Source organism: Anolis sagrei, chromosome 2, assembly GCF_037176765.1.
Source record: "Anolis sagrei isolate rAnoSag1 chromosome 2, rAnoSag1.mat, whole genome shotgun sequence".
NCBI lineage: Eukaryota > Metazoa > Chordata > Lepidosauria > Squamata > Dactyloidae > Anolis > Anolis sagrei.
Window position 1 is genome coordinate 116,184,078 of NC_090022.1, and position 22,147 is coordinate 116,206,224.

Genomic DNA, 22,147 nt, shown 5'->3' on the forward strand with positions numbered 1-22,147 from the left:
GTTAGACATCATGACTAGAGCTGATGGGAGATGTGATATAGTAACATCTGGAAGGCTGCAGTTTTTTCTGTTTAGTTATGATGCGTGCCTTTAAAATATCTTTAACTTTTCCCCAACCTCAGAGCCATAAGTGCTGTTGAGCTGCAATTCCCATTATCACCAGTCCACATGGCAGATAATCAAAAGAGATGGGAGCTGTTGTTCAATGAAATCTGGAGACCCAAATTGGGTAAAAACTAAAGAGCATTGACCACTATGTAAAAACAGTAACAGTTGGCCCTCTGTATCCATGGTTTTTGTATCAATTGACTCAATGGCCCTTAGAAGGCAACTATAAGGCTGATGTGGCCCTCAATGAAAAGGAATTTGATATTTGCAATAGATGGTAGAATGATGTTCAAAAGGGAGAGCTGAGTAGCATGGACCTTGATTCCATTATAGCACTATGGTTTCACTTTGACAACCAGGGTTGCATCCTATGGAATCCTGAAATACGTTATTTGGCAAAGTAATAGGCACGGTCTTGTTGTCTCCTGGTTAAACTGCAAAGTCCAAGAATAATGACAGTTTAAGTGGAATCACAAGAGTTCTAGGATTGTGTAGTGTGAAAGAGCCTCATTCTCTTTTTCAAGAGAGGTGAAATGGAGGAAAAAAGAAGGGCTTTTTATAGATCTAATCCTTTAAAGAGGGTAAAAGTCAGGAGAAGAGAGTATGTAACTTTCTTTTCATCCCAAGGGAAGGGGTGGTGACAGATTCATAGAAGAAGCCCAGAATCTGTCAGAAAATCAGTTCTGTCAACTTGATGCTCATCAAAATTCTTCAGTTGCATGCAGAAGATCACATATTGCTTTGATAGTACAGAGCTAAGCTCAGCTTCTGAGAGAGCACAGAAGGTAGAAAGATTGTTCTCTATTGTATACTCAGCCACATGAACAGGGGCTTCCCTTCCTCCCCTTTCAAAATGGAAGGATTACAGTGTGGTAGAAAGTGTCACTTATGTCCTCCGCCCATTGCTTCATGCCCTACTTATGAGTTTCCTGGAAGCAGATGGCAGTAGATTGACCTTTGATCAGATCTGATCCAGCGGGACTCTTCCTTTTTGGATGTGTTTGTATAATCTTTTTCCCCCCTGAGGAGGTAGGTTGTAGATGTGGCATGGCTTAGAGGCTATATACTGATGTCTCTGAATTCAAAGCTTCTTGACTAACAAAATCAAATTACTCCATCACAGCACTGAGTGGGAGAATAAACAGGTTTCAATATCAAGCCATTTCCCACATTTTGTGTTTGAGTCCTTCAGGCAGATAGTTCCTACTGCATAAAATTAGAAGACATTTTGCAGTTGTTCTACCTTTTTTCCTTATCAGATTTTTCTGATCAGAAAAAAGCAGAAGAATTCAAGACAGCAATGTTTGGACCTATACATTTTTAGAGCAATTGTAAAGTCTAGAAGAGGGTTTCCCAAACTTTTTCAACCATGGAGCCCTTTTTGAAGCAAATGTCTATTGAGGAACCACAATAAATGTTTATGTATTTTATTATATATGATATTATATATAATGTGTATATATCAGGCTTTTGGGGATGAGGGAGGGGAGTAAAAATGGCTTTTGAGGGCAAGGAGTGTGAAGGAAAGGGGCTTTTGGCAGCGAGGGAGGTGGGGAGGGAGAGGAGGAGAGAAGCTCAGAGCCCCTCAGTATGCTTTGCAGAGACCCAAGGGCTCCACGGAGCACACTTTGAGAACCACTGATCTAGAGCTCTGCTTCTTAAAGTGTGGATCCCAGTCCCAAATGGGGTCCCCTGAGCTCAATGTTGTGCTCCCACAAAATTGGCAATACTAATGTGTTAGCAAAAACATGCCTTGTTTGCAGTGGACTCTGCGGAAGATGCTTCAGCTTTATTCAACAAAAAGGAAAACCAGTCTGTTTATCAAGCCTTGAAATGCTGATTTGTTATCAGTAAATGTTTGCTTTTTATACTTATTTTATATACTTATATACCTGGAGCCATGTAAAAATTTCTCAGGTGGAAGGAGGTCATGAGTGGAAAAAAGTTTTAGAAGTTCTGGTCTAGAATAACCTTAGCTGACAGAAGAAAAGGCAGTTTGAAAACATAAATCTTATGTTTTATCCTTGGATGAGTCCAGCTTAGGGATGAAATGTATATTGACATTTTCTCATCCCTGATTAGAAAAAGTGTCTCAATATAAGAGGCGCCACACTAAAAATCTTCTGTGTGATTTTTTTTTCAACCCTGAGTGAGAGTTTATTTAATTTACCCCATAATACTGTATTTTCCTAAACTTACAGTGATTCCACTCTCCCCCCAAACATACACCCATTTTCAAAATGGTTACAAGAAAGTCCCAAAATATTGCAAAGTGAAAGCTCCCATAATCACACTTAGTGAGGAGGAAAAAGTGCAATCTTTCATTTTTGCATGTGAGAATAAAATAGTATAAGCACAAGTTATATCCTTGTTCCCCATTTTTATCCTGCAGTTGCCCTGTCTCCAACACAGTATTTTATGACAGTTTCATATGTATATTGCAATGCTTCTTCAGTCTTTTTCTTCGTCTCCCCTAAATAATTTAATGAAGAAAAACTAATAGGAGCCCAGATTCTCTTGACTCTTGTGGCTTTCTCATTAAAAAAAATCATCTTATCCTGTTTAGCTATTCTCCTATTGCTCCCGAAAAGAGAAATGCTTCTTTAAGGAATTTGTCATGTGTACATCCATGCAAATAATTAGCAAAGTAGGTAGGAGGAAAGAGAAAGTTGACCAGAATGAATGAAGAAAGAGCAGTTCATATTGTTCACAGCTGCATCTGGCCTCTTCCCTGTCCAGGATCAGGACCCATTCATTTCTGCAGCTCTTCTTCTGGATCAGCCCCCCTGCCCCCAACCACATACACACTTCATTCTTATACACTATCCCTTGCGCTATTAATGGGCTTTTGCACCCCCGTGTTATAGGTGATGCTGCTTGGAGATTCAGGCGTGGGGAAAACCTGCTTCCTGATCCAGTTCAAAGACGGGGCCTTCCTCTCGGGGACCTTCATAGCCACTGTCGGCATAGACTTCCGGGTGAGACCCCACTACAGCTGCCAATGTCTAAAGGGAGGGACCTCTTTTTGCTACACAATCAGGGAGAGTGGTCAGGCATCCTGTTGTTGTGTCTCCCAGGAGAGAAGCACAGTGCAGGCAGAGAGGTAAAATGAAAGTTAGATTAAACATAAATGTATGAAAGTATTTGACATGGTGAGGTTTTGTTCTTTACCTAGAAATAAAGATCAAGACTATGGCACATGGACAAGGGTTATTTTCAAAGTCTTCTCTTCACCCTGTTACAGCTCTTAAACAAATCTCTGGCACACATCTAAAGCTGACATTAGCCCCAGAAAGGAGGGTTCCTTGGCACTAAGAAGTGGGGGCATCCCTTTTATTGGCAGCCAGAAGATAAGCTGAAATTTCTCTTAGTACTACTAGTAGTGGTACAGCATAGGTGGAAGTGTAAAGGATTCCTACTCTCTATGCTGCAGTCCCAATCTGAATACATTCATTCAACATACACATCATGGGATCTCTTTTCAGAACAAAAATCAAGCATGTCAAATGCTTACATACATATAGTTTGACTTCAGTGTCAAACATGAGTGCAGGAACCTGTGAGCAGAAAAAAGGAGACCATCAGTTCAACTCCCATGGATGAAGAAAAAGAGAGCACCACAAAGGTTTGTTCTCTTCTTAGCCGTGGTGCTGATGACTTCCACGTCAGCAGGACAGTGATATATATATACAGTATGGCCCCCATATCAGAAGGGACAAAATACAATGGCCCAACAATGGATATCTGAAGCTAGGCCTAATAGTAAACCTCATTTTTCATTATACTTGGGCTGGAAGCATACTATAAAAAACACATTGAAGACCCTAGAAACCAACAAACATTTGGGCAGTTGAAACTGTGGCTATCGAATCCATGGGTACTGTAATTCCAGGTTGTAATCCTTTCTTTAGAGAGGTGTCCATTGTGCTGAACATATATAGGAATGGGCTTCAGTGCCTTGGATGGCTTCACCATTGCTCTGACATGGGAGCTGCTAGCTACCAGTGGTTCCTTATGCTTTTAAATAGATAATTAAAATGTGCTGCTACCAACATAGATCCTTCTGCCAGGTGGTCCTAGAGCACCAAAAGTTGCCCAGAATAAACTTATATTGATATATGCAATTCTTTCTGAGTAGCATAGAGTTCTTTGGAATGACTGGAAAGCTAGGTTGTGATCTGATGTACTCAAAGCATTTGTTTAAAAAAAAAATCAGAGAGCTGTTTTTATGTCTTGGCAAGTAACTTTGCTCTCTCAAGCTGAGCAGGGTATCCCTTCTACTCTGCTTAATGGAGCACTCTTGCACAGTTTCTTATGTTGGCCCCAGGTGTAGAACTTAGGAGACCAAGTTGTCATTTATTTATTATGTTTCAACCTTGTGCATGTTAGACCATTTGGCTTTTTTTAAAAATTTTTGCTTGGTGTGCTAAAACATCTATGCTTCATGAAAACACTTGAAAACTTTAAAAAGACATGTGTATTTATATCAAGAATATATAAAAGGACAATGTAAAGAGATTTAAGTCATAGAGTCCTTTAATATAGTGCAGGTTAGAGGAGAGATTGGTGGAATGAAATGTGTGGAAACTCTAATGGGGAGATGGGAGTAAACAAAAATATAGCACAAAATACTTACAGGTTGGGCATTCCTTATCTAAAATTCCAAAATCAAAAAATGTGAAATTTTCCACATTTAGAGGTGGCTAAGGTAGTGTCACCTTTACTTTCGGATGGTTCCGTGTATGCAAACTTTGTTTCATACACAAAATTATCAAAAGCAATGCATATAAAATTGCCTCCAGGCTATATGTATAAATGAATTTTGTGTTTAGATCTGGGTAACCTTTCCAGGATATTTCATTATGTATGTACTGTATATACAACTATGTTAACTCCAAATTCAAAATAATCCAAACATTTCTGGTCCCAAGTATTTTGGATATTCAGCCCATTCTACTAGATCCAGAAGGAACTCAGGGAAATTGTCACTGCTGAGTTTAGTCAACATCTTTTGTTGGTAACTATTGGAATTCATACTCATGGAGGGTCTGTTCAAATTATTGGTTGATGAAAAGGTCAATAACTATGAGTGTTGAATGAAAAGTAATTCCTCCACCTTCGTACCTCCTTAACAGATGATAGTACTGGTATACGGCAGGTACTGGCTTGTTCAGTAGACTCTCCTCTACAGTTCCATTTTGGCGGGAAGCCTTAGCATTGAATGGTTGAGTTGTTAAAGTGTGAAGTATGGAACCTTGCACAGACGGTCAGTCAATGCGACTTAAACAATGTGCAGTCATTGAATTATTGACAGCAGTAGGTGTTATCCCAAAGGAGATTCATCAGAGAATGCAAGATGTTTATGGTGATTGTGTTAATGTGAGCACTGTGCATCACTGGGAGAGTAAGTTTAAAGATGTTGAGGTGGGAACATCTGACTTGCATGACAAACAAAGAGTTGGATGTCCTGTGACAGCAACCACCGAGTTTCACAAGCAAAAGGTTGACAGATTGATTCAGCACGTTAGTCGTTTCACTCAGAGAGAAATTTCAAGCATAATCAGCATTTCACAAGAATGTGTGGATCACATTATTGCTTTGCTTGGCTATCGGAAGATCTGTGCACAATGGGTTGCGGAAACAGAGTGTCGACTTCTTCTGTGACGGCTTCAGAAAACTTGTTCATCGTTGGCAGAAATGTAGCCAATTGTCTGGTGATTATGTGGAAAAGTGAATGGTGGAAGTTAAAGAGCACATTCTAAGGATTATTTCTGCGTTTGATTTATTAAAATATTTCGATCCAAATCCAAGTCACGAAGGTGGGGGCATTTCTTTTCATTCAACCCTCGTAATAAGCACTCCCTTTGTTGGATGATTGCACAGGAATCTTAACTGTAAAATACAGTGTTGGCCTGATTGGGAATCTAACCCAGTAAGGCTTCTTTTACAGTCTTATATTATCTGCTTTTCAAAGTTGGAAGTGTAGTAGTTTATTTGTCTCCTTAGCAGTTATAAAATGGCATAAGCTTGCTTCAGCCACATTTTCCAGAAATGTATATGCCTGGAGCTTTCCTATTGCCTTGCTCTAAACATTTTTCTGAGAATCAATTCACAGATTACCCTGCAATCTAATACTGAAAAACCGTTTTTGTGGTTAGGGCTTGGCATTGCAACATAAACCTTTTAAGCTGCAGTAATATCGCTTATTGATGCTCCAACCTGCTCTGCTCATTAATTTAATGCTGTTGCTATTGGCAAAGCATTGGATACAAGCTGTACAACCTAACTGGATCTCTGCTTACCAGCATTAATGCTGTGACCTGAAGCAATTGGAACCAATTTTTCAGCAACTATCTATCCACGTTATCACACCAGGGCTTTAAAGCAGCAGCCCCGCATTTCTGCCACCTGCAAAATTCTGGAAATGTAGTTTATTGTGGGACCGTTTGAATTCTCAGCTACAGAGGTCCTCACCTTCCCAAAATACATTTCCCAGAATTCTGCAGGTGGCAGAAATGCAGAGCTGCCCACTTTAAAGCCCTGGTGTGAGAAAGTCTACCCTGATGCAGATATCTTCAGAAGTGGTGGACTACTACAGGATGGGCATCTCTTGCCTGAAGTGCTGGGGGGGGGGGGTGTACTGTCTTTGTATTTTGGTGGGCAGAGGGTTGTGGGTTGAAATACCTGTATTTGCATATACATACATAATGCGACATGTTGGGGAAAGGGCCGAAGTCTAAACATAAAGTTCATTTATATTTTATATATACCTTATACACAGTGTCTAAAAGCCTTATGTTTCATATACATCTTATACACAGAGCCTAAAAATCATGTATACACACTTTTTTAAAGAACTGCATAAATAATACTATAGGATTGTCATGTTTTTTTAATGGAAGATTGCTTTTGTGTGATTGAACTGTAAGAATGAATCATTCAATAGGTTCATTTCTCCTGCTGCTACAGTGCTATGATGGAAAGAGAGTTTCTATTTCTCAGAATGCTTTCTCCCCGTTTTCAGTCCTCATAACCTTTTACAGATGTCCAGTAACGGAAGTACATGTGTATATAGGAGTGTGCATATAGTGATTTTGGAGGCATTTCTTACTACACTCAGTTGAAGGTTTCCTATTTTTAAAAGCTCAGCATTTTAAGAGTGCTGCTTTTTATAGGGAAATAAGCGTGTTAAATTGAAATGTTGCCATGAGTAATCTTAGATGCGTTGACACATCTTGTTCTCAGTTCTTCAAGATTGCTTTCACTAGTTCCTTGTTTTATCGTGAACACTCACAGAGTGAGTGATCAACCCAGTTTTTTTAGTTTGTAGGGTTGTCAAAACCTAGTAACTGAGGATTGAGGCACTGAGTTGGGGGTTTCATGTTACAAGATAGAACTTGGAACCGTGAATTCTTTATCCATGCCACAAACAGTGCTCAGGTTGTAACTGTGCTTCAGTGGGAGGTAATTTTTCATATCCCAATAAGGGACTACAAACTAACTGAAGTAAAATATTAAGACTCCAGTATATAAGCACTATGGATTGCAATATGTTAAAGAAAAATCAAGAACCCATAATGTAGCCTGTGAATCCTAATGGTTTAGAACTTGAATGCTGTTTCTACCCAGCTCCTTCAGAGAAGTACACTGTGCTCTTCCTAATAGCTGCTACTCAGTTGGGCATGAATGGATCTGCACCAGTCATTTTTCTTGAAAATAATATAGGTGTAGGCTAAGGTGACAGTTACAGATAGCTGTGTGACACTATCTGATATGAAGTCAATTATCAGTCTATTTGATTGAGAGGCAGTCAAATAGACTGACTAGTTTCAGGCACACCTGAACAGTGGTGTGCTTTATTAAGCAATGACATTTACAGTACTATATATCCTCCTTACTCTACATTTCTAAGAACTGACATGAGGCACTGGACAGACAGCAATCGCTATCCTGCATGAGTGGTCTTGACCTGGGTCCTCTTTGGGGAGGGGCTGAGCATTGCTGCTACTCTGCGGTGATCCCATCAGATTTATCACATATCTCTGACCAGTCGATATTGTTCTCTCCCCAATTTTCCTCATATTCAGTGGCAATAATAGGTATCCCTCATCTTTTCATCCCTTGTCAATTTGAACTGAAGAAAATTGGACAATAATTGTCCTTTTGCTGAGATTCGTTTTTGATGTTTGGTGGGGAAATATTGACAAAGAATAGATTGATGCACCGAGAAGCCCTTATACATTTTCCCGAAGTGTCCATTCAGAGGTATTGTGGAACATGGGGTAACTGGGTAGTTATTGATTCAGTTAGCATGTTCTTCTAAGAGTTGCTATCTGTGGTGCTTGACAGAAAAACAAATCAGTTGCTTGACATACATTTAGCTAAATGGGATGTCTGTAGAGACACCAATATTCACCTTGCTAATCAGACCAAAGGAGAGAGTCTCCTCGAGCCATTCAAATCAATAAATGCTGAGATAACCATATAGTGTGGAGATCAGAGTGCCAGGAATTTGTGGCTGTTGGTTCCTATATGCACACTAGGTATTATTCTGCATTTTAAAGGAGCAACCCTTAATGCTAAGACCCATTTGGAGATAAGACTCATGGCCTTGGATGGCTTCTTCACAGTTTGGATTGAACAGTGGAACAGATTCACTGCCCCACTGACATGGGCTTGCTTTGCGCTGTAGAATCAATATAGTTTGAGACCAGTTTAACTGATTCTTCAATTCTGTGGAATCATGGGAGTTTTAGTTTGGTGAGGTACCAGCACTCTTTGGCAGAGAAGGCTTAAGATCTTGAAAAACTGCAACTCCCATGAATTTACAGCATTGAGCCATGGCAATTGAAGTGGTGTCAAACTGAATTAATTTTACAGTGGAGATGCACCCGTGGAAACTGTCTGCTGCCACTGGCTCCAGAATAGAACTAGATTGAAATTTTAAACTCAGTCATAAAACTCACAAGGCAGCCTTTGGCCTCTCACAGATTCACACCTCAACATGCCTCACGGGATTGTTGAAATGATAATGTGGGAAGAGAACCTTCCATGCTACCTTGAGCTCCTTGAAAGAATGGTGGAATAAAAATGTATAACTATCATAATCATGAAACATAAAAGAGTCTTTTCAGTAGCCACACAACACAACTGTACTTCATCTTTGGAACTCCCTGGCTCTTTCTTGCTTGTTTGGTACCTAATACTTTTTCATCTACAAGCATGGATGATATACATCACATTTTCATTATTTAGCTGGTTCAGTAGAAAACCCTTATATCAAAAAAAAAAAGGAGAGGAAATGGGGTATGTTTTGAAAATAGAGGTACCAAAATGTTTTATAGCAAGTTGCAATCCTTCAGATAGGGCTGAACCATAATTCCCAGCAGCCCCAATTGGTATACCCAGTTGTAAAGAATGCTGGGAGTTGTCCAGTAATATCTGAAGGGCTGCCTGATTCCTTCCCTTCCAGTGACTTGAAAAACAACTTTCTAGTTAATATAAATTTGTTTGTTTGTATGTTTCTGTTTGGGTAATAGTTATGGCTTGATTTTGTTCCCAGGGCTTTCACTGCTAGGAATGCATGCACCTCTTATATGTGTTGGGGGGGGGGGGGGTCCTCATGAGTCAGATCCAATACCATAAGTATGGTTTGGATTGCATCCCTCCCCAGATTCTGGCAATAAACCAAGTTTCTGTAGCTGTCTTGCATTGTCAGAGTCCTTCTTTACAATAATAATTGAATAAGTAATACCTCTTTAATAAGGCATCAGCTCTGACTTAATAATGTTAAACTGTACCACATTATGGTGCCTGATGGCACAAAGCAGCAAAAGTTATGGATAGTACCAACTCAGACCATTTTCACTGTTTAACTGGCCCAACTTATATGTAGAGTTCATTGAAAGCATTTAATGTAGACCAAGATCTGTCATATGCATACCAATTGGTCCCTGATATAGGCAATTCTATAACGAATTTAGTTTAAAAGTTGAATTGTAGTACTGTGGAGCAGTTGGCTTTCCTTCATGTGATTGATAGGAAAAGCCAGATCAGTCTTTTCCCTTGCTGTTATTGTTCCACTACACTGGTGTGCTTTTATTGTTTTCTTTCTTACAGAACAAAGTAGTGACAGTGGATGGTGTTAAAGTGAAATTACAGGTAGGTTTAATGAACACAGGCTGAAATGACATGTCCTGAGATTCCTTCTGAATTGATGTGAGAGTTTCTCAGTATATACCAGGCATGGCCAAACTTGGGCCCTTCCTCCAGGTGTTTTGGACTTCAACTCCCACAATTCCTAACAGCCGGCCATTAGGAATTGTGGGAGTTAAAGTCCAAAACACCTGGAGGGAGGGCCCAAGTTTGCCCATGCCTGGTATATATGTTGTCATTTGATGATGGGATTGCATTTTTATCTGCTGCAGGATGGGTGTGCTTTCTCCAAACGAGGGTTGCCATTGACACGTTTTCCCTTGTCATACAGATTTTAAAGGGGGAGATAGGAATGTGGATGTAAAACATTTCATGTTGGTGACACACTTTTGAGGTGTGAATAATTTTGTGACACAGTCGTTCAGTTCTACTTACGAACCGGAGGTTAAACCAACCCCCTTATGAGAGATACACACACATATATACATAAATTGTAATAACAAAATCTGTGGGGACACATCATATCTCATGAACACCTTTCATTCATATATATATGTGTGTGTGTGTGTGTATGTATATATATTTAAAATATATGATTTTGTTGCTTTTTCACGTAGGCTCAGAGGTTTCTCATTATGTTTGCACGATATGCCTACACACTGCAGTTGATACACTGATGTGTCACAACAAACAGTTTGGAAAGCTCTGCTGCAAAGGTTCACCTTTCTGGTCCTTTCCTCCTTCCTCCCATCATAAGCCGAACTGACTCAAATGGTTGCAGGGACAGTGAGATTATTTAGTTCACTAATGAAGTGAAGCATGCAATCTGTGAAGGTCACAGAGAAGTTGTGATGTTTAAACATCTGAAGACAGGGTGGAATATTTTCTGAAAATTCCTGACATTTTATTACCACCCTCAAGTAGGTTTTTTAAAACTGTGAAGCATATGGAAACAGCATTGTATATATTTTTTTCTTTTTTTACCATTTAATTTTTTTACAATTGTTAACAGTATAGTGCACCCATGAAATGGGAATATTTTATTATAATTCCCTAACTCTATACATTTAAAAATATGGGCAGATATAGAAAGAACATCCCTGTATCATGTCCAGTATTATGGTATATACATCATAACAAAGAACAACTATATGTCTATGTATTGTCGAAGGCTTTCATGGCCAGAATCACTGGGTTGTTGTAGGTTTTTTCAGGCTATATGGCCATGGTTTAGAGGCATTCTCTCCTGACGTTTCGCCTGCATCTATGGCAAGCATCCTCAGAGGTAGTGAGGTCCTCACTACCTCTGAGGATGCTTGCCATAGATGCAGGTGAAAGATCAGGAGAGAATGCCTCTAAACCATGGCCATATAGCCTGAAAAAACCTACAACAACTCAACTATAGGTCTGCTCATAGCCTCCAAATTGTTTATTTGTGATTCATTATGTTTTCCTCCCAGATTCTGGAGAGTTTCTCCTAATTTTATTCTTATTGTTTGATAACCAGAATTCCCAATACTCTCTCTATCCCCATGCCTTATATATAATTCAATTCTCTAGTAATTTACATATCTTTGCAGACCACCCACTTCCAGGTGTCTCAAATAGCTCACGACAAAAAATAATGACATCATATAACAATAAAAGTTTAATACAGGATTGAAAATGTGATTTTGTGGACTCAAAACAATTTAATGCCAAGCCAGATTAACAAGCATGGGAAAATTCTTAAAGGCTTCAACATGACACTGAAAAAAGTTCTAGACCAAGTGGTGTTGTTGAACGCCAGGTCTGTCAACGGAAAAACAACTTGGATTCAGGACTTAATCCTGGAGGAACGGGCAGATCTGGCGTGCATCACGGAGACCTGGTTGGATGAAGCGGGGGGCGTAAATCTCTCCCAGCTTTGTCCTCCAGGTTTCTCCGTGCAACACCAACCAAGAGCCGGAGGACGGGGAGGCGGGGTCGCAGTGGTCTATAGAGATACCATCCATCTAACCAGGAGCCCCATCCCGCAGACCACAAATTTTGAATGCGTCCACCTGAGGGTGGGTGACCGGGACAGAATAGGGATTCTGCTAGTGTACCGTCCACCTCGCTGCACTACAGTCTCCCTACCTGAGCTAGCGGGGGTGGTCTCGAGCCTGGCGGTGGAGTCCCAACGGCTCCTTGTGCTGGGGGACTTCAACATCCACGCCGAGGCAACCCTCACAGGTGCAGCTCAGGACTTCATGTCCGCCATGGCAACCATGGGGCTGTCCCAACAAATAACTGGCCCCACCCACTGTGCTGGACACACATTGGACTTGGTTTTCTGCCAGGGATGGGAGCAGGGTGGCGGTGTGGAGGAGTTGTCCATCTCTCCGTTGCCGTGGTCCGACCACTTCCTGATTAGATTTAGGCTTACTGCGCCCCCTAACCTCCGCAAGGGTGGAGGACCCATTAAGATGGTCCGCCCCAGGAGGCTAATGGATCCGAACGGATTCCTGACGGCTCTTGGGGAGTTTCCCGCCGCCGCGGTAGGCGACAATGTCGAGGCCTTGGTCGCTCTCTGGAATGGGGAGATGACCAGGGCTATTGACATGATCGCTCCGGAACGTCCCCTCTCAAGTAACCGAGCTAAACCAGCTCCTTGGTTCACCGAGGAGCTGGCAGCGATGAAGCGAAGGAAGAGGGTTCTAGAGAGCGTGTGGCGATCGGACCCAAGCGAGTCAAACCGAGCACGGTTTGTGTCCTTTTTGAGGGCATACGCCGCGGCAATAAAAGCCGCAAAGAAAACTTTCTTTGCGGCCACTATTGCGTCTGCAAAGAACCGTCCGGCGGAGTTGTTCCGGGTTGTCAGAGGTCTTTTAACTCCCCCTACCGGTGGGAGCCCTGACAACTCGGCAACGCGCTGTGAAGCATTTGCTCGGTTCTTTGCAGACAAAGTCGCTTTGATCCGTTCCGGGCTGGACGCCACTTTAGATGCAGTCTCCGTGGATGTGACACAAGCACCTGCTTGTCAGATTTTGTTGGATTCTTTTCAGTTTGTGAAACCCGAGGATGTGGACAAGGTACTTGGAGGGATGAGACCCACCACGTCCATCCTAGACCCCTGCCCATCCTGGCTTCTTAAGGAGGCCAGAGGGGGATTGGCCGAGTGGGTAACGGTGGTGGTTAACGCCTCCCTTCGGGAAGGCAAGATTCCAGCGAGCCTAAAACAGGCTGTTATAAAGCCGCTGTTGAAGAAACCATCACTTGACCCCACTAAATTGGACAACTTTCGGCCTGTTTCCAATCTTCCCTTTTTGGGCAAAGTCATGGAAAGCGTGGTGGCCTCACAACTCCAGGTATTCTTGAGAGACACGGATTATCTGGATCCGGCACAGTCTGGTTTCAGACCGGGGCATGGTACCGAGACGGTCTTGGTCGCCTTAGTGGATGATCTCCGTCGGGAGCTAGACAGGGGGAGTGTGTCCCTGCTGGTGCTCCTGGACCTCTCAGCGGCCTTCGATACCGTCGACCACGGTATTCTTCTGGGGCGCCTTGCAGAGATGGGCCTCGGGGGCACTGCTCTGCAGTGGCTCCGATCATTTCTGGAGGGTCGTACCCAGAAGGTGTTGTTGGGGGACTCCTGTTCAACGCCGCAGCCGTTGACCTGTGGCGTTCCTCAGGGTTCCATCTTGTCCCCCTTGCTGTTTAACATCTACATGAAGCCGCTGGGTGAGATCATCCGGAGTTTCGGGGTGCGGTGTCACCTGTACGCAGATGACGTCCAACTCTGTCACTCCTTCCCACCTGCTACTAAGGAGGCCGTCGAAGTCCTGAACCGGTGCCTGGCCGCTGTAATGGTCTGGATGAGGGCGAACAAACTGAAATTAAATCCAGACAAGACAGAGGTACTCCTGGTCAGTCGCAAGGCCGAACAGGGTATAGGGTTACAGCCTGTGCTGGACGGGGTCGCACTCCCCTTGAAGGCGCAGGTTCGCAGCTTGGGTGTGACCCTGGACTCATCGCTGAGCCTGGAGCCCCAGGTTTCAGCGGTGACCAGGGGAGCATTTGCACAGCTTAGGCTCGTGCGCCAGCTGCGCCCGTATCTTGGGAAGTCTGACTTGGCCACGGTGGTACACGCTTTGGTCACATCCCGCCTCGACTACTGCAACGCTCTCTACGTGGGGCTGCCCTTGAAGACGGTCCGGAAGCTCCAGCTAGTCCAGCGCGCGGCAGCCATGTTGTTAACGGGAGCTGGAAGCAGAGAGCATACAACGCCTCTGCTGTCCCAGCTCCACTGGCTGCCGATTTGCTACCGGGCCCAATTTAAGGTGCTGGTGTTATCCTACAAAGCCCTAAACGGTTCCGGCCCAAAATACCTTGCAGACCGCATCTCGGCCTACGAGCCCACGAGGGCCTTGAGATCATCCGGGGAGGCCCTTCTCTCGGTCCCGCCGGCCTCACAGGCACGTCTGGCGGGGACGAGAGAGCGGGCCTTCTCGGTGGTGGCCCCCCGGCTGTGGAACACCCTCCCTGCTGAAGTTAGACAGGCGCCCTCCTTGATGGCCTTTCGTAGGGGCCTGAAAACATGGCTCTTCGAGCAGGCCTTCGACTGAGTGCATTGAATGACCATGGACTGAACTAGGACTGTGAATTTGGCTATGACCCCAGGACTTGACGAAGCGGTTTTTTAGTATAAGTATATGTTATGTTGTATTGTCTGGTCTGTATCGTCTCGGCTTTTTGTACACTGTCTCTTTTTTGTTGTTGTGAACCGCCCCGAGTCGCCCTCGGGCTGAGAGGGGCGGTCAATAAATGCAATAAATAAATAAATAAATAAATAAATAAAGATACTGTATCAAACAAAACTTTCTCTGCAGGAATTTCTATTTTAGCCTTTGACCTTGATAGGCCTCCTCCTGTGAAGAACTGCCTGTTCATTTTTATTTTGTGTGCCATGTACTATACTTGCATTTTTCCTACTTTGGAATAGAAAGGAGCTCTTTCCATCTTCTCTTTCCTTACTAAACTTGCTTTTTCTGCAGATCTGGGACACGGCAGGCCAGGAGAGGTTCAGGAGTGTGACTCATGCTTACTACCGAGATGCACAGGGTAAGTCCTTCAACAGAGCATTTCCCAGGCTGGGTCAGAGTGCAGGTTTTTAGTGGAGCAGCATTCCATAATAGGGCAGAAGAACGTCACTTCTATGCCAGAATTCATGCACTGTACATGAAGAATATCCCAGGTTTAAATCCAGATATCTCAGTTGGAAAGATCATAGGCAGCATGTCTGGAAATGTGTCTCTTTGTGAGGATATGGAGAGCTGCTGACAACTAGCACGTACTATAGCCAGCTCACTGTATCCATAGATTCAGCATCCATGGCCTGAAAATATTTTTTAAAACATCCAAAAACCAAATGTTGATTATGCCATTTTATATCAGGGACACAATTTTACAACACTATTGTACATAATGGAACTTGAGCATACATTTTGGTATCTACATGGCATCCCGGACCCAAATCCCTGTGAATAGTGAGGACCACTGCATACTGTCGACAGATGGAAAGACAGATCATAGGAAATCAGTTTCAGAGGAGCAAATACAAAATTAATAAATAATTAAACATATCTCTTTTTTGTTATGTTTCAGCACTTCTCCTTCTTTATGATATCACCAGCAGAATGTCTTTTGACAATATTCGGGTATGTATTTCATATTATTACTACTACCGGTATTATTTCATACCTGTAGTGTGGATATGTTATTCTCTGAACATCTGTTTATTTGTGTGGAAGGGTGGTTTTCCATGTGTCAGTAAGGATTTAGGTATCAATAGCCCATTAAAAATGCCCCTATCCTGAGGGCTGATTTGGACCTATCAAAAATCACCAGAAACTCTTTACAATGAGAGTTTTTCACCACCCCTTGAACTTGTTAGCTAAAAACCTAAATGACATGGCCTACTGGAAAATCCTATAGGAAATTGGTGGGGGGAAATAGCTTCAGTAAGTGTGAGTATTGTTAACCAAGGGCCCTTCCACACAACCATATAACCCAGAATATCAAGGCTAAATCCCACAATATCTACTTTGAACTGGGTTATCTGAGTCTACACAGCCATATATTCCAGTTCAAAGCAGATAATGTGGGATGTTATTCAGCAGTGTGGAAGGGAAATCTGCTAGCTAACTTCACAAAGTTTAAGAAAACAAGTCCTTGCCCTAAGGAGCATTCTGCAATTAGACATGGGAAAATAAGAAGAAATGGGAACATGGGAGCAGGGGTAAAAAGGGAAAGGGTGTGCATTCTCCACTTTGGCAGAAAAAATGAAATGCAAAGATACAGAATGGGGGACGCCTGGCTCGAGAGCAGTACGTGGGAAAAAGATCTTGGAGTCCTCGTGGACAACAAGTTAAACATGAGCCAACAATGTGATGTGGCGGCAAAAAAAGCCAATGGGATTTTGGCCTGCATCAATAGGAGCATAGTGTCTAGATCTAAGGAAGTAATGCTACCCCTCTATTCTGCTTTAGTTAGACCACATCTGGAATATTGTGTCCAATTCTGGGCACCACAATTCAAGAGAGATATTGACAAGCTGGAATGTGTCCAGAGGAGGGCGACTAAAATGATCAAGGGTCTGGAGAACAAGCCCTATGAGGAGCGGCTTAGGGAACTGGGCATGTTTAGCCTGAAGAAGAGAAGGCTGAGAGGAGATATGATAGCCATGTATAAATATGTGAGAGGAAGCCACAGGGAGGAGGGAGCAAGCTTGTTTTCTGCTTCCTTGGAGACTAGGACGCGGAACAATGGCTTCAAAATACAAGAGAGGAGATTCCATCTGAACATTAGGAAGAACTTCCTGACTGTGAGAGCCGTTCAGCAGTGGAACTCTCTGCCCCGGAGTGTGGTGGAGGCTCCTTCTTTGGAAGCTTTTAAGCAGAGGCTGGATGGCCATCTGTCAGGGGTGATTTGAATGCAATATTCCTGCTTCTTGGCAGGGGGTTGGACTGGATGGCCCATGAGGTCTCTTCCAACTCTTTGATTCTATGATTCTATGATTCTATGATTTATATCAGTCACATATATTTAGATTTAGTTGCATTTGGGTGTTGGGACCGAGGACCCTTCCACACAGCCCTATATCCCAGAATATTGAGGCAGAAAATCCCACATTATTTGCGTTGAACTGGATTATCAGAGTCCACACTCAGATAATGTGGAATTTTCTGCCTTGATATTATGGTATATATGGCTGTGTGGAAGGGCCCTAAGAAGCAACCAATGGTGCTTAGTCCAAGGTGGTTTTTTTAACCTGAGACAATAGAGTCTTTCTATCCTAGGATGAGAGAATGCCACAGAGGGTCACTCTCTCATTTTACACTAGGCAAAATTCCCCCCTCCTTAACACCTCCACATGGAGGGCTGTTAATTGTTTTTAATCTGCTTATCTTGTGGGGGGGTTCCAATCATTTAAGAAAGTCTCAGTACCAGGGGAGGCAGCCATGAGGAATGTGTGGCTGGTCAGCTATTAAGAACCAAAGTGAGTCTGTGGCTGGTGTTGTACATTTTTCCCAATATAATGGTTTTACACCACATGATGTCTTCTCTCCTTCCCCCTATCTTGCAGGCCTGGCTCACAGAAATCCATGAATATGCACAAAAGGATGTGGTCATTATGTTGTTAGGCAATAAGGTGTGTATCGTTTTTTGACAGGTAAGGGGAGATCTGTGCTCTTTTAGACACACTTTCTCTGTCTCTCGGATATTTTAAAAATTGGATTTGTTTTGTTTTGTTTTGTTTTAGATTACAATCTCACCCAAACTAGTAAGAGGTTTCTTGGAATTGTCACCAACAATTTTTTTCCAGACTTTTATCTTATCTTGACTTAGCTTCATCTCAACCAGCTTTAAAATGGCTAGCAAGTACCAAGGGAGAGAAATGCTGTCCTGAGATGAGGACAATTCAACAAATTGCTTTTAATTTTTCTCTGGATTAGATTTCTCATTTTTTTTTATTTCAGAAACATACAAACTAAAATATAACTATTGATATATAAAACCATCAACTAACAGTAGTTATTCTACACCTTCTAATAATAATATATGTACCACCTATTTGAAAGAAAACTTCCCAACTCTACCCCAGGATAAAGTCAGATAACTTATTGTACTATCAAACCTCGTAACAAGCCGTCTCTCTCTCTCTCTCTCTCTCTCTCTCTCTCTCTCTCTCTATATATATATATATATATAGACTTGAAGAATACAGTGATCTTTCAGGGATTATTTCAGGGCATTTCCCTCTCAAAGTACATATACAGTGCCCTGGTAAATAATAGAGGACACGACATGCAATCTTTTTGAGGACCAACTATATTTAAGTTGCAGGGAGCATTATCTGTGTCCCTCCTGAATTGCACATGAAATTGCTTTGTGATGAAAACAGCAAAAAGGAGGATGCAAATATTATGAAGTGGAGACTAATATACAGTGGGGAAAAAATGTGCACAGCTGCAGGACTTGCCTTAGTTGCTAGCCAAGTCAAGGGTGAGTGAATCAAGGGTGCAACAATTATGCGAAGAAAGTTTTAAAAAAACACTTTGAGAACCCCTAAAATGGGGGTATGACTGCTATACAACCGTGACTATTTTATGCGGAAATACAGTATTGTATATCCTAGAAGGCCTCTTCTCTTTGCAATCACGCCTGCCAATTTAGAAGAGAAAATAGAGGTGGAAAGAAGGGATTGTGTTCAGTTCTAGTGTCTCTATTGCCTGCTCACTGGATGGCACTCTGTTATCAGCAGCCCCACTCAAGTCTTGCAAAATGTGGGTCAAGGCTGTAGTCAATGAACGTTAATGTCATAATTGAAAATTTTCTTGTAACTATGTTGTGGCACTTATAACTTTATCATTTTATTAGTTGTAGTTGTTTGAAATAGTCAGTAAACTAATTTGGTAAATTGGAACTGAATTGTTTCAGCTCATCTTCACCTCTCACAAATCATTCTATCACTATCTTATGAGGTTATAAAAGAAGTTATCTATGTATATTGTATCTACATTGAGTCCTGTCTGGTTATGAATAAACAAAAGGAAGTCTTGCAGCATCTTAAAAATGAAAGAAATGTGTGTGGGTGGGGGAGGCCAAAGCTTCCATGAATTAATAGTATCTTAAAGGTGGTGTAGAACCAAGAACAATTGATAAATAGTGGAGACAAAAGGCTCTGGAATGCAAGACCTCTCACAATTACTCTTCAGATCCCAAATGTATACAAGATAAGATGTAGAGACAAGATACCTTGAGACTGTATTTGGAGTGGGATTTAGGTGGCTCCAGGAATAAGTGCTGCATGGAATGGGGATGCATATTTTAACTCTTCACTTTTATGCCTTTTTAATTTTAAAATTAAAATTAATTTGATCAACTGTAATAGTACTTATAGGGGAATTCTAGATTAATATGTATTCTAGAATTAGGAAATGGAAAGAGTGTTGCCACTTTTTTTTCTCATTTATAAAGAACGATTCCTCTAGTTAAACATGCAACACTAGCCTTTGTTACGCCAATCCCATTGATTGAGGTAATAGGTTCTGTTTTGCCAGAATATCCAGGTCAAGGCAATTATTTGCATTGTTAGCCTGTTTTCTATCCAAATGTTCCCTAGCTCAAATTCAACAATTAAAAATGGGGGGGGGGGGGAGTTGTCAACACTTTAAATAGAATAAAGTGATATAATCATAAAAAGTTATGATATTCAAATAATAAGAATAATAAAGCCACCATAGGCATAAGCAGAGGGTGGGATTTGTTTTGGTTTCCATCCTTGGGCAGGTTTTGTGTGTCTGTGTGTCACAAGCGTAGTTCCCCCAATTGCTACTTCTATAACTGCTCCAGGAACGTGCTTGTAGAAGACATCATAACTGGGTGATCTGCTTCCTGGTAGAGCAAGCAGGCTACAGTTCAAATCTTAGTGTTTTATGCTGACGTATCTGAAGTGTTGAAGGCATCTTTGTTGTTTGTTTGTTTGTTTTTACATTATATAAGGAGGTATCATGAGACTCTGAATGGCACTTCTACTATGGCTGTGTACTTGATGGTGGCCATGTGTAGCTCTTTCTCCAAAACCACTGACTGGATATAGGAATCTAGCCATGCATTGTCCAGGTGCCACTCAGCCACCAATGAAAAGAGAGCAGCCTTTACATCCTTTCCCAGATTTCCAGTGTAAATATACTGGCAGAGTTTCATGTTCATTTAGTGTTAGATAGGATCTTGGCCCCTGAATCTGAATCAAACTGAAAAATCCCTGCTGGCGCAAAGTAAGGTTTCACATTAAAACAGGCCAGAGCAAATTGTGTGATTTGACCTTAAAAGCTTGACTCAGGAAAGTAATATGAGAAGCATCCTTGAACTCATTAGTTAAAATGCAGTAAATAAAGTAACTGGCAGAAAATTAAAAAATGCTATTTTAGCAGATTATTAAATTCAATGCATAGAGAGCAGAGTGCTTTGATTTGTGACTGGAGATAGAAGAGAAACAAGATCTGTGTTTGGGAAAAATAGGCCTTGCACTTAGCAGAATTTTAGATGTGATCAGAATGTGGTGAGGCTATGTTTATGGTGAATGTGTGAAATAATGTATAATATACAAGAGACACATTGCCATATTATTCTTTGTATAATATAGCCAGTCCTTCACATTCATTAAATGAAAGGCATAATCAGAAAGCACATACCACTGGACTCTTCTTGACCAAAATCATCCAGCAGAGGGCAGTTAGGGTTTATGATTTCAACCAATGGCCTTTATTTCATTACCACAATGCTTACTAATACTGAAAAGTATAAAGAACCCATGGAATCAAAGGGCTATTTCACACTGTTTACAATTATAGTGCTATGATCCCATTTCCACAGCTCCTGTACTTTAAATAGTTATGCAGACGAAGGAATTTCAGCCTTCATGACAAGCAACGTCTGCTGAAATTTCTCCTTCTACTAGGGCTGGGCAGTTTCGTTTGTTAATTTCGTAATTCATTATTAATTCGTTTTTTTTAATAACGAAGCGATATTGAACTATTCAGGAGCAACTAAAAAACGAAACGAATTTTTCTAATTCGTTTCGTAATTGTTTTGAAATTGTTTCGTAATTGTTTCGAAATTGTTTCGTTATTATTTCGTTATTATTTCCGTATGTCTGGTGCAAGTTTTATAGTCGTTGTTTGTTTTATCAGTGATAAAAAAAAATATCACATCAACAGTCAACAACAGAGGGAGAGGGAAGCTTCAGAAGTTCCCCCTGTCCCATTTGGAGGGTTTTTTAGCGTATTGCGCAATCGTGTCCGCCATTAACGAATCGATTCGTTATTGTTTCGAAATTGTTTCGTAATTTCCGAAATTTTGTAAATATCGAACTTTTTAAAAGAAAAATTTCGGAATTCTTTTAAATAACGAAACGCAAAACCCCCCTAAAAACGAATCGAGTTTAGAAACAATTTTTTCCGTGGTTGGACAGCCCTACCTTCTACACAACCAATAAAGTCTTTTCACCTGGCAAGCCTATGTCTTTCATATTTTTGGAATGTTACTAAATCACACACAACTGCTTCGTCTCATAATTATGAAATTAAAAGTGCATCTGTATCTTTCAAAGCTGGTAAGAGGCCTGCCACCAGGACCCAGGACCTGGAGAATCTGGTGAGATTGCTAGAGGCATCTCTAGCAGCACAGGAGCTATTAGCTTCATGGCATCCAGATGTGCTAGGTCTTTTGTCTGTTGCATTTATTATTCTTCCAGGTGATTATATGGCTCCTTCAACAATCCCTTTTGCACAATGATCCTGTGGAGTAGAGTAAGCTAGAAGAAAGTGCCTGGGCCAGGGAATCTAATTGTGGGAGCTTA

At 41.6% G+C, this 22,147-nt stretch overlaps 1 protein-coding gene across 6 annotated transcripts in view; it reads left to right on the forward strand.

Moving 5' to 3' along the window:
- Positions 1 to 22,147, forward strand: part of RAB37 (RAB37, member RAS oncogene family) — a 103,617-nt gene that overhangs the window by 74,852 nt on the left and 6,618 nt on the right. For 4 of the 6 annotated variants that reach the window (XM_060764737.2, XM_060764735.2, XM_060764740.2 and 1 more), the window contains 5 exons: positions 2,976 to 3,086; positions 10,228 to 10,269; positions 15,279 to 15,345; positions 15,889 to 15,941; positions 17,870 to 17,935. In XM_060764737.2, coding sequence (XP_060620720.1) covers positions 2,976 to 3,086; positions 10,228 to 10,269; positions 15,279 to 15,345; positions 15,889 to 15,941; positions 17,870 to 17,935 — 339 coding nt within the window. The remainder of the gene's footprint in view (positions 1 to 2,975; positions 3,087 to 10,227; positions 10,270 to 15,278; positions 15,346 to 15,888; positions 15,942 to 17,869; positions 17,936 to 22,147) is intronic. The other 2 variants (XM_060764738.2, XM_060764741.2) reach the window with 1 other exon arrangement.